This window comes from Phocoena phocoena, chromosome 6 (assembly GCF_963924675.1).
Source record: "Phocoena phocoena chromosome 6, mPhoPho1.1, whole genome shotgun sequence".
Lineage (NCBI taxonomy): Eukaryota > Metazoa > Chordata > Mammalia > Artiodactyla > Phocoenidae > Phocoena > Phocoena phocoena.
In genome coordinates this window covers 47,598,938-47,613,905 of record NC_089224.1, presented here as the reverse complement: position 1 = coordinate 47,613,905, position 14,968 = coordinate 47,598,938, and the positions used below count along the sequence as shown (strand labels likewise).

At 42.2% G+C, this 14,968-nt stretch overlaps 1 protein-coding gene across 1 annotated transcript in view; it reads left to right on the top strand.

Annotated features, from left to right (window-relative positions):
• ADAMTSL1 (ADAMTS like 1) overlaps positions 1-14,634 on the top strand; it is a 433,243-nt gene extending 418,609 nt beyond the window's left edge. The window contains exons 27-29 of the mRNA XM_065878827.1: positions 11,923-12,032; positions 12,798-13,018; positions 14,528-14,634. Of these exons, the coding sequence (XP_065734899.1) occupies positions 11,923-12,032; positions 12,798-13,018; positions 14,528-14,634 (438 nt within the window). The remainder of the gene's footprint in view (positions 1-11,922; positions 12,033-12,797; positions 13,019-14,527) is intronic.
• Positions 14,635-14,968: the final 334 nt, after the last annotated feature.

Sequence of the window (14,968 nt, the reverse complement as noted above, 5' to 3'; positions counted from 1 at the left end):
TCTTCCCCTCTGTTTTCTTCAAACAGTTTTATACTTTTAACTCTTACATTTAAGTCTTTGATCCATTTTGAGACAATTTTTATATGGTGTAAAGTAAGGATCCAGCCTAATTCTTTTGCGTGTGGATATTGTTTTGCCAGAACCATTTGTTAAAAAGACGGTCCTTTCCCCATTAAAAGATCTTGGCATACTTCATCTGACTACATATGCAAGTTTGTTTCTAGGCTCTCTATTCTATTCCATTGGTCCACATATCTGTCTGCATGCTAGAACTACACTGTTTTGACTACTCTGAATTTATAGTAAGTTTTAAAATCATGACGTTTATTTTAAAATCATGACGTTTAAGGCCTCCAACTTTTTTTTTTCAAGATTGTTTCCGCTGTGTGTCTTTAATTTCTTTTTATAGTTTTCCATGTACAAGTCTTTTTTGCCTCTTTGGTTTATTCCTAGGTATTTTATTCTTAGTGCTGTCATAAATGGAATTGTTTTCTTAATTTCCTTTTCAGATTGTTCATCATTCATTTATAGAAGTGCAACTGATTTTTATATGCTGATTTTGTATCCTTCAACTTTGAGTTCATTCATTGGGATTTTAAGGGTTTTTAATGTATCTCTGTGAACGGTGATAATTTTGCTTCTTCTCCTTTCCAACTTGGATGGCTTTTTTCTTTTTTTTCCTGGCTAATTGCTCTGAACTTCTAATACTATGTCCAAGAATGCTCAACACTGCGTTCTTGTTCCTCATCTTAGGGGAGAAGTTTTTAGTCTTCACTATTGATGATGTTAGTCGTGGGTTTTTCATATATGGTCTTTATTATTTTGAGGTAGCAGTAGTTTCTTTCTACTCCTAGTTTTTTTAGTGTTTTTATCATGAAAGGGTGTTGAATTTTGTCAAGTGCTTTTTCTGCATCTGCTGTGATGATCATGTGTTTTTTTCCCTTCATTATGCTAATGTGGTATATTACAGTGATTTTCATATGTTGAAACATCCTTACATTCCAAAAATAAACCCTACCTCTTCCTGGTGTTTATTCCTTTTATTATGCTGCTAAATTTGATTTGCTAGTATTTTGTTCAGGATTTCATCATCAATAATCAGAAGAGATGATATTATTCTTTAGTTTTCATTTCTTATAGCAGCTTTGTCTGGCTTTGGTATCAGGGTATTGCTGGCCTCATAGAATGAGTTAGGGAGTGTTAGTCTTCCCTCCCCTTCAAATTTCAGGAAGAGTTTGAGAAAAATTGGTATAAATTATTTTTTTAAATATTGGGTAGAACTCACCAGTGAGGCTTTCTGGTACAGGGCTTTTCTTTGTTGGGCGGTCTTTGATTACCGATTCAATCTCCTTACCACTCATAGGTCTAGTCATATTTTTATTTCTTCATGATTCAGTCTTGGCGGGTTGTATGTTCCTATGAAATTGTCCATTACATCTAGGTTATCCAATTATTGGTGTATAGTTGTTCACAGTACTCTCATTTAATATTTTTTAAATTTCTATAAAATCAGTAGTAATGTTGACACTTTCATTTCAGATTTTAATAATTTGAATGCTCTATTTTGTTCGTAGTCAATGTAGCTAAAGTTGTCTATTTTGTAGATCTTTAGGGAGAACTAATTTTTGGTTTCCCTGATTTTCTCTACTGTTTCTCTGTTCCTTATCTGCACTCTTATCATTTCCTTTCTTCTACTAGCTTTGGGTTTAGTTTGCCCTTCTTATTTCAGTTCCTTAAGGGCTACAGTTAGGTACTTTGAGACCTTTCTTTTTAATTTTTTATTTTATATTGGAGTATAGTTGATTTACAATGTTGTGTTAGTTTCAGGTATACAGAAAGTGAGTCAGTTATACATATACCCGTTCTTCTTCACATTCTTTTCCCATAGGTTATTACAGAATATTGAGTAGAGTTTCCTGTGCTATACAGAAGGTCCTTGTTGGTTATCTATTTTAAATATAGCAGTGTGTACGTGTCAATCGCAAACTCCCAATCTATCCCTACCCACTGGTAACCATAGGTTCGTTTTCTAGGTCTGTGAGTCTGTTTCTGTTTAGTAAATAATAAGTTCATTTGTATCATTTTTAAAGATTCCTCATATAATCAATATCATATGATATTTGTCTTTCTCTGATTTATTCACTTAGTATGATTGATAATCTCCAAATGACATTGCTGCAAGTGACATTATTTCCTTGTATACTGTATTGCTATAAACTTGATCACATTTGTGATCAATTTAAGAAAACTGAAATCATATCCAGCATCTTTTTTGAAACTAGAAATCAATTACAGAAAAAACACAAACACATGGAGGCTAAACAATATGCTACTCAACAACCAATGGATCACTGAAGAAATCAATCAAAGAGGAAATCAAAAGATACCTAGAGACAAATGACAACCCCAAACCTATGCAATGTGGCAAAAGCAGTTCTAAGAGGGAATTTTACAGCAATACAATCCTACCTCCAGAAACAAGAAAAATCTCCTATAAACAACCTAACCTTACACCTAAAGCAACTAGAGAAAGAAGAACAAACAAAACAGAACAAAACCCAAAGTAAGTTAGCAGAAGGAAAGAAATCATAAAGATCAGAGCAGAAATAAATGAAATAGAGATGGCAAAACAACAGAAAAGATCAATGAAACAAAAAGCTGGTTCTTTGAGAAGATGAAATTGATAATCCCTTAGCCAGATGCATCAAGAAAAAGAGGAAGAGGGCTCAAATCAATAAAATTAGAAATGAAAAAGGAGAAGCTACCACGGACACCACAGAAATCCAAAGGATCATAAGAGTACTACAAGCAACTCTATGCCATTAACATGCACAACGTAGAAGAAATGGACAAATTCTTAGAAAGGCACACTCTCCCAAGACTGAACCAAGAAGAAATAGAAAAGATGATCAGACCAATCACAAATGCTGAAATTGAAACGGTGATTTTAAAACTTCCACGAAACAAAAGTCCAAGACCAGACTGCTTCACAGGTGAATTCTATCAAACATTTAGAGAAGAGTTAACACCTGTCCTCCTGAAACTATTCCAAAAAATCACAGAGGAAGGAATACTCCCACACTCATTCTGTGAGGTCACCAGGATACCAAGACAAAGATACCACAAAAGAAAGAAAATTACAGGCCGAGATCACTGATGAACATAAATGCAAAAAACCTCACCAAAATACTAGCAATCTGAATCCAACAATAAAGGATCGTACACCATGATCAAGTGACATTTATCCCAGGGATTCAAGGTTCTTTTCAATAACTGCCAATCAATCGGTGTGATACACCACATCAACAAATTGAAGAATAAAAAAACCATATGATCATCCCAATAGATGCAGAAAAAGCTTTTGATAAAATTCAACATCCATTCATGATTAAAACTCTCCAGAAAGTGGGCATGGAGAGAGCCTACCTCAACATAATAAAGACCACATATGACAAACCCACAGCTAACACCATACTCAATGGTCAAAAACTGAAAGCATTTCCTGTAAGATTAGGAAGAAGACAAGGATGTCCTGTCTTGCCACTTTAATTCAACATAATCCTGAAGTCCTAGCTGTGGCAGTCAGAGAAGAAAAATAAAAGGAATCCAAATGGGAAAAGAAGAAGTGAAAATGTCACTATTTGCAGATGACATGATACTATATATAGAAAATCCTAAAGATGCTACCAGAAAACTATTGGAGCTCATCAATGAATTTGGTAAAGTTGCAGGATACAAAATTCATACACAGAGATCTCTTGCATTCCTATACACTAACAATGAAAGATCAGAATGAGAAATAAGGAAACAATCCCATTTTCCATCTCATCAAAAAGAATAAAATACTTACTTAGGAATACACCTACCTAAGGAGACCAAAGACCAGTACTCTGAAAACTGTAAGATGCTGATGAAGGAAATCAAAGATGACACAGACAGGTGGAAAGATATACCATGTTCTCGGATTTATTGACAAAATGACTATACTACCCAAGGCAATCTACAGATTCAGTGCAATCCCTATCAAATTAACAATGGCATTCTTCACAGAACTAGTGCAATCCCTATCGAATTACCAATGGCATTCTTCACAGAACTAGAGCAAAAAATCTTAAAATTTGTATGCAGACACGAAAGACCCCAAACAGGCAAAGCAATCTTCAGAAAGAAAAACGGAGCTGGAGGAATCAGGCTTCCTGTCTTCAGATCATACCAGAAAGTTAGTCATTGAAACAGTATGGTACTGGCACCAGAACAGAAATACAGATCACGGAACAGGAAAGAAAGCCCAGAAATAAACCCACGCATCTATGGTCAATTAATTAGACGATGCAGAAAAGATAGTCTCTTCAATAAGTTGTGCTGGGAAAACTGGACAGCTACATGTAAAAGAATGAAGTTAGAAGATTCTCTAACACTATACACAAAAATAAACAGAAAGACTTAAATGTAAGACCAGACACCATAAAACCCTTAGAGGAAAACACAGGCAGAACAGTCTGACATAAATCACAGCAGTATCTTTTTCTATCTGTCTCCTAGAGTAATCGAAATAAAAACACAAATAAACAAATGGGACCTAATTAAACTCAAAACCTTTTGTACAGCAAAGGAAACCATAAACAAAATGAAAAGAGAACCCACAGAATGGGAGAAAATATTTGCAAACAATGCAACCCACAGGGATTAATCTCCAAAGCACACAAACAGATCATGGGGCTCAATCTTAAAAAAAACAAACAACCCAATCAAACAATGGGCAGAAGACCTAATTAGACATCTCTCCAAAGAACGCAGACAGATGGCCAACAGGCACATGAAAGGATGCTCAACATCACTAATTATTAGAGAAATGCAAATCAAAACTACAATGAGATATCACCTCACACCAGCAGAACGGCCATCATCAAAAAGTATAGAAACAATAAATGCTGGAGAGGGTGTGGAGAAAAGGGAACCCTCCCGCACTGTTGGTGGGAATATAAATTGGTACAAGCACTATAGAGAACAGTATGTGGGTTTCTTCAAAAACTAAAAATAGCACTACCATATTATCCTGCAATCCCACTCCTGGGCATATATCTGGAGAAAACTGCAATTCAAAAACATACATGCACCCCAATATTCATTGCAGCACTACTTACAGTAGCCAAGACGTGGAAGCAACCTAAATGTCCATCAACAGAGGAATGGATAAAGAAGACGTGGTACATACATACAATGGAATATTATTCAGACGTTAAAAAGAAATAATGTCATTTGCAGCAACATGTATGGACCTGGAGATTATCATACTAAGTGAAGGAAATCAGAGAAAGACAAATATCATATGATATTGATTATATGAGGAATCTTTAAAAATGATACAAATGAACTTATTATTTACTAAACAGAAACAGACTCACAGACCTAGAAAACGAACCTATGGTTACCAGTGGGTAGGGATAGATTGGGAGTTTGGGATTGACACGTACACACTGCTATATTTAAAATAGATAACCAACAAGGACCTTCTGTATAGCACAGGAAACTCTACTCAATATTCTGTAATAACCTATGGGAAAAGAATGTGAAGAAGAACGGGTATATGTATAACTGAATCACTTTCTGTATACCTGAAACTAACACAACATTGTAAATCAACTATACTCCAATATAAAACAAATTTTTTAAATTAAACTATTTAAAAATAGATAAACAAGAAGGACCTACTGTATAGCCCAGGGAACTATATTCAATATCTTGTAATAACCTATAATGGAAAAGAATATGAAAAATTATATATATATACATATATGAATCACTTTGCTGTATACCAGAAACACAACATTGTAAGTCAACTATAATACATTAAAAATAATAAAGTGAGTCTCTTGTAGATAGATTGCCAATCTATGCCTTTTGATTGGAGAGGCTTGTTTTTTCCATTTACATTTAAAGTAATTACTGATAAGGAAGGACTTACTTTTCCCACTGTCATTTGTCTTAGGTGTCTTATAGCTTCCCCCATTCATTACCTTCATTACTGCCTTCTTTAGTGTTTAGCTGATGTTTTGGTTTTGGGTTTTTTTTTTTTTTTTGAGTATAGTCTGTAGGTATTTAATTTGTCGTTGCTCTTGGAATTACGTATGACATTCTAAAGGTATAACAATCTAGTTTTAATTTATAGCAACTTAACTTCAACCACACACACAAACTCTATTCCTATAGAGCTCTGTCCCCTTTCCTATATGTTAATAATATAAAAGTTACATCTTTATACACTGCATATCCACTTACAGATATATAATTGTTTTTAATGCATTTTGTCACTTAAATCCTATAGAGAATAAAAAGTGGAGTTACATACCAAAAGTATAACACTAATTTTTATATTTGCTCATGTTGTTACATTTGCTCATGTATTTACATTTGCTGGCAATCTTTATATCTTATGGCTTGGAGTTACTGTCTTGCATCCTTTCATTTTAACCTGAGGGTCTCTCATGTTTCTTATAGTCAGGTATAGTGGTAATAAACTCTCTCTCATCTTATCTGCAAATATCTTAAGTTCACCCTCATTTCTGAACGACAGTTTCACTGGATATAGAATTCTAGGTACATAGTTTAGTTTTTTTCTTTTCAGCACTTTAAAGATATAATTCTCCTACCACCTTCTGGCCTGCAAGAGTTCTGCTGAGAAATCATCTGCTAATCTTTTTGAGGATCCCTTGTACCTGATGAGTCTATCTTGTTGATTTCGAGATTCTTTGTGTTTATTTGTAAGACAATTTCATTATACTGTATCTCAGTGTGGTTCCCTTTGAGTTTATTCTACGTGGAATTTGTTGAGCTTTTTGGATTTTTAGATTTGTATCTTTCATCAAATTTGGGAAATGTTTGGCAATTATTTCTTCAAATGATCTTGCTGCCCCTTTCTCTCCTTCTTCTGGGACTCCTACCTGTGTATGTGTTGGTCCCATTGTCATGTCTTTTCTTTCAGCTCATTAGACTCAATAATTTCAATTGTCCTGTTTTCAGGTTTGCTAATTGTTTCTTCTGTGCACTCAAACCTGCTGTTGAACTCTGCTAGTGAAATTTTCAATTCAGATATTGTATTTTTTAGCTCCACAATTTGTTTAGTCTCCTTTTATAATTACTCTTTGTTAATATCATTTTTTCTGATTTCCTTTAGTTCTTTATTCATGTTTTTCTTTAGAACTTTTAACATGTTTATGATGGTTGTTTTAAAGTCTTTGCTTAATACATTTGATGCCCTGCTTCTTTAGGGCTGGTTCTGCCACTTCACTTTCTTCCTTGAATGGGCCATGATTTCCTGTTTCTTTGAAGTGCTTATGATTTCTTCTTGGAAATTGGGCATTGAAAAAAAACAGACATCTCTCCCAGTCTTTGAATATACTTTCTCTGTGCACACCTTCACTGCTTAACTGGGTGTTCTCTGAACCTCGGGATCAGCCTGAGATGAAAGCTTAAGGTCTTCTCAGACCTTTCCTGAGCATATGTCTTGCCTGGGCCTGCTTGTGACTTTCAGAATTCCCCTTTATATATGGCTGCTTTTGAATGTCTTAATTTCCAAGATGGTCTCACCCCAGGTTGTCCCCAGAGCCTTAGGTGGTCTATTGTATGTCTCCATCTGCAATCTCCGGCCCCAAGTGTCTGTAGTCCCCTTGCAGCTTTCACAAGTAGAGGCTGCCACTTGATACCTGAGTTGGATGAGACAGAGACCAGTCCTTCAGGTAGCCCTCTGACAGACAGGATAGAACATTACATACTTCAAACAGGATCTTCTCTGCTCCCTACAGATGGTGGGAGGAAAATGGGCTACTGCTGCCTCTAGACCAAAACTGCCATGCTATATACCCCGAGAAAAACCATAATTCAAAAACATACATGTACCACAGTGTTCACTGCAGCACTATTTACGATAGCCAGGACATGGAAGCAACCTAAATGTCCATCAACAGATGACTGGATAAAGATGATGTGGCACATATATACAATGGAATATTACTCAGCCATAAAAAAGAACGAAATTGAGTTAGTTATTTGTAGTGAGGTGGATGGAGCGAGAGTCTGTCACGCAAAGTTAGTCAGAAAGAGAAAAACAAATACTGTATGCTAACGCATATATATGGAATCTAAAAAAATGGTACTGATGAACCTAGGGGCAGGAATAAAGACACAGACATAGAGAACAGACTTGAGGACACGGCAAGGTGGGAGGGGGGGCGGAGGGGAAGCTAGGACAAAGTGAGAGAGTAGCATTGACATATATACACTAACAAATGTAAAATCGATAGCTAGTGGGAAGCTGCTACATAGCAAAGGAAGCTCAGCTCGATGCTTTGCGACGACCTTGAGGGGTGGGGTAGGGAGGGTGGGAGGGAGGCTCAAGAAGGAGGAGATTTGGGGACATATGTATGCATATGGCTGATTCACTCTGTTGTATAGCAGAAAGTAACACAACATCGTAAAGCAATTATACTCCAATAAAGATGGGGGGCAATTTTCTTTATTGGGCACTTGCTAGGTTGCTGTAGACCTTTGACTTTTTCAGAATTCCTATAAGATTAGTTGAGCCAGTTTCCAGTTGCTTTTTGATGTTTCTGTGTGAATGAGGACTTAGAGCCACCTAGTCTGCCATTTTGCTGATGTCTTTTGACCACAACTGGGAATTCTTGAAGGAGTGATATGTCTCCGGGAGCCCTATTTCTTCCACTCTCATTTGTTTCTCTACTCACTGCTGGTTTGACTTCAGTGCCAATTGCCACACTGAAACTGCCCTTCACAGGGTCACCAGTGCAGCCTATAAGTCAAGTTCCATTGGGTAGTGCCAATTCTTACTCTATCTTGTTTGTTTTTTTTGACACATTTTGATACTACTGACCCTTTTTCCTTTCTGGAAACTCCTTTGTTGGTCTCTGTGAATACATTTTCTAAGTTCTTTTTTTTTCTCCTTTCCTGCAGTTTAATTCCTTTTTTTCCTCCTCTTCCTGCAGTGTCCCTCAGGGTTCTGCCCTAAGCCTTTTCATCTCATGCTTTCCCTCCCCTTGGGTTATACTACCTATGACTCCTAGCCACCACTGGTCTACTGATGACTTTCAAATGGATAGTGTTTAGCACAGCTCTCTTTTAAGTCACAGATCTATATATCCACCTGCTTAATGAACATATATATTTGGATATTTCACAAACATCTCATACAAAACATCTTCAAAACAAATTCTTATCTTTATGTTCAGTCCATAAACCCGAGACTCATCTTAGCTCCCTCCCTTTTATCCCTGTCAAGGCACCACTGAAGCCATGTGAATCATACTTTCATAGAATCTCCTCTCCATTTCCATTGCCCAGTGCCTTCATTTTGATCAGCAGAATTTGTTACCTAGATTACTTTCTCCAGTCTATTCACTTTCCAATTCAATTACTGTACTGCTGACAGAATAATCTTTCTAAAGGGTAACTCTGATCGTGACACTCCCACTTAAAAACCTTTCTAGGTGCCTCCCCTCCCCCACCCCAACAAAGTGGCACTCGTAAGAAAATCCAAACTCCCCAGACAGCAAACTCCTCAGACAGCTTACAATATTCCTCATGATGTGGCACGTGTTTTACAGCCACATTTATAATTCAACCTCTCATATAATTCTCCTGCCAACATTCCAGGTCTGTTTTTGCCATCATTCTTTCACATACGCTTTTATGGAACACATTCCCTACCCAAGACAGGTGCCTCATAAATGTATGTTGGATTAAAAGAAGAAAGTTGAATTATTACATGAAGCCAGGTTGTTAGAACTGAGAAGGTGGTCTTAGTTCTACTTAGACTAAAACCAGCATGGTTTTCAAAGACTTCAAAGAGGTAGGAAGATGAAGGAATAGATCTTTGAACGACACTCTTCCAAAAGGATTTTCTTGTCAGAAACTATTATCATTTTCATTCTTACAGGAGTGGAATATGGAGGTTTGGTGGGCGTCTATAGTTTGAATCACATCCCAACAATATATCACCAATGCAAAAATATTAAAAGGGGGGCTTCCCTGGTGGTGCAGTGGTTGAGAGTCCGCCTGCCAATGCAGGGGACACAGGTTCGAGCCCTGGTCCGGGAAGATCCCACATGCCGCGAAGCAGCTAAGCCCGTGCGCCACAACTAATGAGCCTGCGCTCTGGAGCCCGCAAGCCACAACTACTGAGCCCACGTGCCTAGAGCCCATGCTCCGCGATGAGAAGCCACCGCCATGAGAAGCCTGTGCACCACAATGAAGAGTAGCCCCAGCTCGCCGCAACTAGAGAAAGCCTGAGCACAGCAACGAAGATCCAACGCAGCCAACAATAAAATAAATTTATAAAAAATTATATTAAAAGGATTTTGAGATCAAGCAGTTCCCTGTAATTTGTAATGCCTCAAGCCTTGCTACTCTTTAAAGCGTGGTCCATGGACCAATAACATTGGCGTTCCCTGAGAGCTTTTAGAAATTCAGCATGGATAAATTAAGATGGGTGAACAGAGTGAGAAATTCAACAAAGTGATGATAGAAAATATTAAAAAGTACCAAATAGAAGTCACAGAGCTGAAGGAAGAACACATTAACTGAAAATTGTTAAGGTGTTCAACAACAGACTACATGAAGCAAACAAAGGCTCAGTGAATTAGAAGTCAGGGCAGTGGAACTCACCTAATCAGAGAAGGAAAAAAAGTGCTGCTAGATTAAAGGGCTTGCTATTACATAGGTCCCAGAAGGAAAAGAAAGTGAGAAAGGGGCAGAAATCCTGTTTGGAGAAATACTGAAAGATTCCCTAACCTGGGGAAGGAACTAGACACCCAGCTCCAGGAAGCCCATAGGGCTCCAAATAAGATGAACACAAAGAGATCATAAATAAGCCCACATATATACGGTCAAAAAGAATGAAATCTTGCCATTTGCGACAACATGAACGGACCTCAAGGGCATTACGCTAAGTTAGAGAAGTCATACAGAGAGAGACAAATACCATATGATCTCTCTTATATGTGGATTTTTTTTTTTTTTTTTTTTTAAAAAGCAAGCTCATAGATACAGAGAACAGATTGGTGTTGCCAGAGGCGGGGGTGGGGTGTGGAAATAATGGGTGAAAGGCTCAAAGACTAAAAAAATAAATTAAATGTTACACAAAACAGGATTGCTGCTTATAATTTTAAGGGTCAACAGCTCCCCTGTGGACCCCTAGGAGTCCAGATACTTCCAAGTTTAAGAGCCCTTGCTCTTAAAGTGACCTCCAAGGGATGTCTGTCCCTTTACCCTACTCAAATAGCAGATGTTTCGTATTTTACAGACACCATCGTTGGTGGCGGTTTTTGCCACGATGGTCTGGCTCTGCCAGCCCTGGGGAGAGCTTAACCATCTCCACGAGCATGGACTAACTATACACACCTAAGTCTACCTTTGTTCAGCCACCCTTGGTTTATCCTGGAGAAAATGAAACCAAAGAAAGGAAAGAAATCATGGACTTGGTGACGTAGACGAATTTAGCAAGAAAACAATAAACCAAATTACTCTCTGGACTGAAGGAGGGAAGGCAGAGGGGCTTATTTGGAGGTGTTCAACTCTAAAGCTTACCACCACATTCCTAGTCCATTATGCCAAGATTAACCTTCCATATGGTTACTCTGGGAGGGGGCTGACACCTCTGACTGGCTCTACACTGCCATTAGCCATTTGCTAGCAGAATACTCACAGACCACAGCAAAGCTAACCCTCCCGTGGAATAAGCAAAAATGTGCTGGTGGATATCCTTTAAGTTGGTGTAAAGAGGGGCAAGATAAATGATCTCAGGGCCTCAAACAAGCCCCTGCACAAGGATCTTTTGCCCCACGCAGCCCGGGCATTGCAGCCTGTCCTGTGACTTGGCTAACGCGTATGTCACCTGTTTCTGCTTCCCAGTGCAACGGGCCTTGCGTCGGGCCTCGCCTCGCCATGCAGCACAGACAAGTCTTCTGCCAGACCCGGGATGGCATCACCTTACCATCAGAGCAGTGCAGCGCCCTTCCGAGGTAAGAGAGCCATGGACTGCCTTTTCCCAGGCCCTGTGTCAATAGCACGCAAAGACGGTGGTAAGTAAACCTTTCTCCTCCAACCTTCCATGGTCCCAGCGGTCACCTCCGCATTCTCCCCAGGTCACTGGCCTCCTAGAGGTAGGAGGTGGCCTCGTGCTTACTGAATGGGCCAGGCTGGGCTTTCCCCTTGCGGAGATGGAGAGAGAACGCAGAGGATGCTGTTCCTCTGAGGAGGCCTCGTGGCACAAGAGACCCGTGCTGGCTACAGGGTGGGCAGGAGGTCAGGTCCACAAAGTGGGCACCAGACCCCAAGGGCTCCACTGGCCTCTCACTCTTGTCCACCTCCCTCTAGAAGTTATGCTGAGACCCCTGTCCCCAGGTCTCAGCCTACCATTCCCATCCAGCCCCCAGCCCCTGTCATCCTTCCTTCCCTTGGGGAGAGGGCTCATCACCCGCCTCGCTAAGGTCCCCGCCCCTGAGAGCGGCTCTGCCGTCCCCCACCCTGGCAGAGCTCATTCTCAGGTCAACGCAGTGACACGGACATTGTAGAGATGAGCAGACACAGGCCCAGTTAGAGGAAGGGGTCTTCTGAGACCCTACAGCCGTTCAGTAACAGAGCAGAGATCAGAACCCAGGGCTGGCAGCGCTGGGAGTTCTCAGGGATACCTGAGATTTGGGGGTTTCCAGCACGGTTTTCCCATCAGCTCCCCTGATTCAGCCCCCAGAGAGGCAGACCCTAATCCTGCCACCCTCCTACCACAGGCCCGTGAGCACCCAGAACTGCTGGTCCGAAGCCTGCAGCGTACACTGGAGGGTCAGCCTGTGGACCCTGTGCACGGCGACCTGCGGCAACTACGGCTTCCAGTCCCGGCGCGTGGAGTGCGTGCACGCCCGCACCAACAAGGCAGTGCCCGAGCACCTGTGCTCCTGGGGGCCCCGGCCCACCAACTGGCAGCGCTGCAACATCACCCCGTGTGAAAACAGTACGTTCCAACCCCACAGAGCCTTCTGCAGATTCCCCACGAGGCGTCAGGTGCAGCGGGCAGTCCCCGGAACTGAGCCTGAGCATAGGGCAGCGGACCAGCTTTCCCAAGGATCCTGAGCTAGGGCTGGAGTTGTGTATTTTCAGAGGGTGCCTGGGTGCATGCAGGCGAGCAAAGGTGCATGCAAGGATATACGTGCACGTGTCCAGGCCACAAGAGATGGCTGGGTGTGGCCCAAGGGCTCCATCCCGGCCCCTGAGACAGCCGGGTGCCTTCGGCCAAGTGCTGGGTGAAATCAGCCTCCAGCTCACCTACGGTAGTTTGGCTGGTACCCGGAGGGGACAACTAAACAATGGCTCTTGGGGAGAAAGCACTGTTTGCGCCCAAGCAGCACACAGAGCACCTCCCGCTCAGCCAACCCTGCACCCATCACGGCTCTGCGTCTCACAGAACACGGACCTGCCGACCCCCACCCTCCTTCGCAGCCCCGTGGGCACCCACCGGTCTGTGCAGGAGCCACACCCGGCATCTGATACTCATTCACTCCCTCTTCCCTCAAGTCTAGACCCCTCCTCCTTAGCCCAGCACCAGCATTTGTATCCCCATTGGGTGAGGATCTATTTTTTTCTTCCTCTGGACCCAAAACAAATTGGAGGTGCTTCTCCACAGGGAAGGAGACAAAGCATGAAGCAAAGAAAAGGGAAGTTTTAAATGTTGCCGTGCAGTTTCCCCCGCAAACTGGGCCACACTGAGCCTCAGATTCCCCACGCTGAGCAGATGCCACGTAGGCAAACAGTGCCAGTCCTTTTTCTACACGGGGTGGGATTGTCTATGTCCTCTCGTGTGATGCTGACCCATCTCTGTCAGCTCCCCATACTCAGGACCACCGTTCCACGAAAGTAGTTCAGACTTACTATATTAACCACAGGTGTCCACGGCCCGAATCCACGCCAGTATTAAAGACCCATCAGCCTGTGCCAATACTGAACTAGGACGCCACGGCGCTCTGGTAGGCACGGTGAGGGGAAGGGGTAGAGAGGCTCGGGAGAGAGGACAAGCAAATGAAGCTTCACGGGGGAAAGGAAGGCTCGCGTTACAGGGGGTGAAGCCACCAGACAGGTCCTCACTTGCACACCACCCCGAAGTGGAGCAGAATTTAGTCCTTCTGGGAAGCAGCTCAAGGAGGAAAAGCATCAATCAGTCAGACACTCAAACGCCATGGGGAAAGGCCCCCCTGCCCAGGAGGTGAGGCGGTCCCGAGCGCCTTCAGGAAGGAAGGGGGCTATCGGAAAGGCCGCAGAGCCCCGGTATTCGGCCCCCAGTCGCAGCCTGAGCTGCCCCCATGGTTGGCAGCCTGGGGAGCAAATGGCCAAGCTCCACCGGAGCAAGGCCAGCCCAGAGGCCTCCAGCACGGGCGTCTGGTGCCCAAGGCAGACCCCAGGAGGCACCCGGTGGCCACGGCTGTTACCGAGCCTCCGTTTCACCTCTCCTTTCTGTCCCCTTTCCCAGTGGAGTGCAGAGATACCACCAGGTACTGTGAGAAGGTGAAACAGCTGAAACTCTGCCAACTCAGCCAGTTCAAATCTCGCTGCTGTGGGACTTGCGGCAAAGCGTGAAGACAGGACGCGGGGAGAACGCTACCCTGGCAGCACGGAGGACTCACGCAACCACCTTGGACAGAACTTAAGCTTTCTTCGTTTTATTTATTTATTTCCCCCTCTCCACCCTCCACCACACACATCCTCATCAACCTCCTCCCTTGCCCTTCCCCCTCCCCAGACATGAGGACCCCAGCATGTCTTCTCTCTCAGTTAGCTGGAGGACAGAATGAGGGGACAGGACAAGGACGGAGGTCTAACGGAGGTTGCAGAGCAGATCAGGCCAGACAGAAAGAGCTCCCTGGAAGAGCCAGCTCCCTCCCCAACCTGGGATCCCAGGGAGACCTAGGAA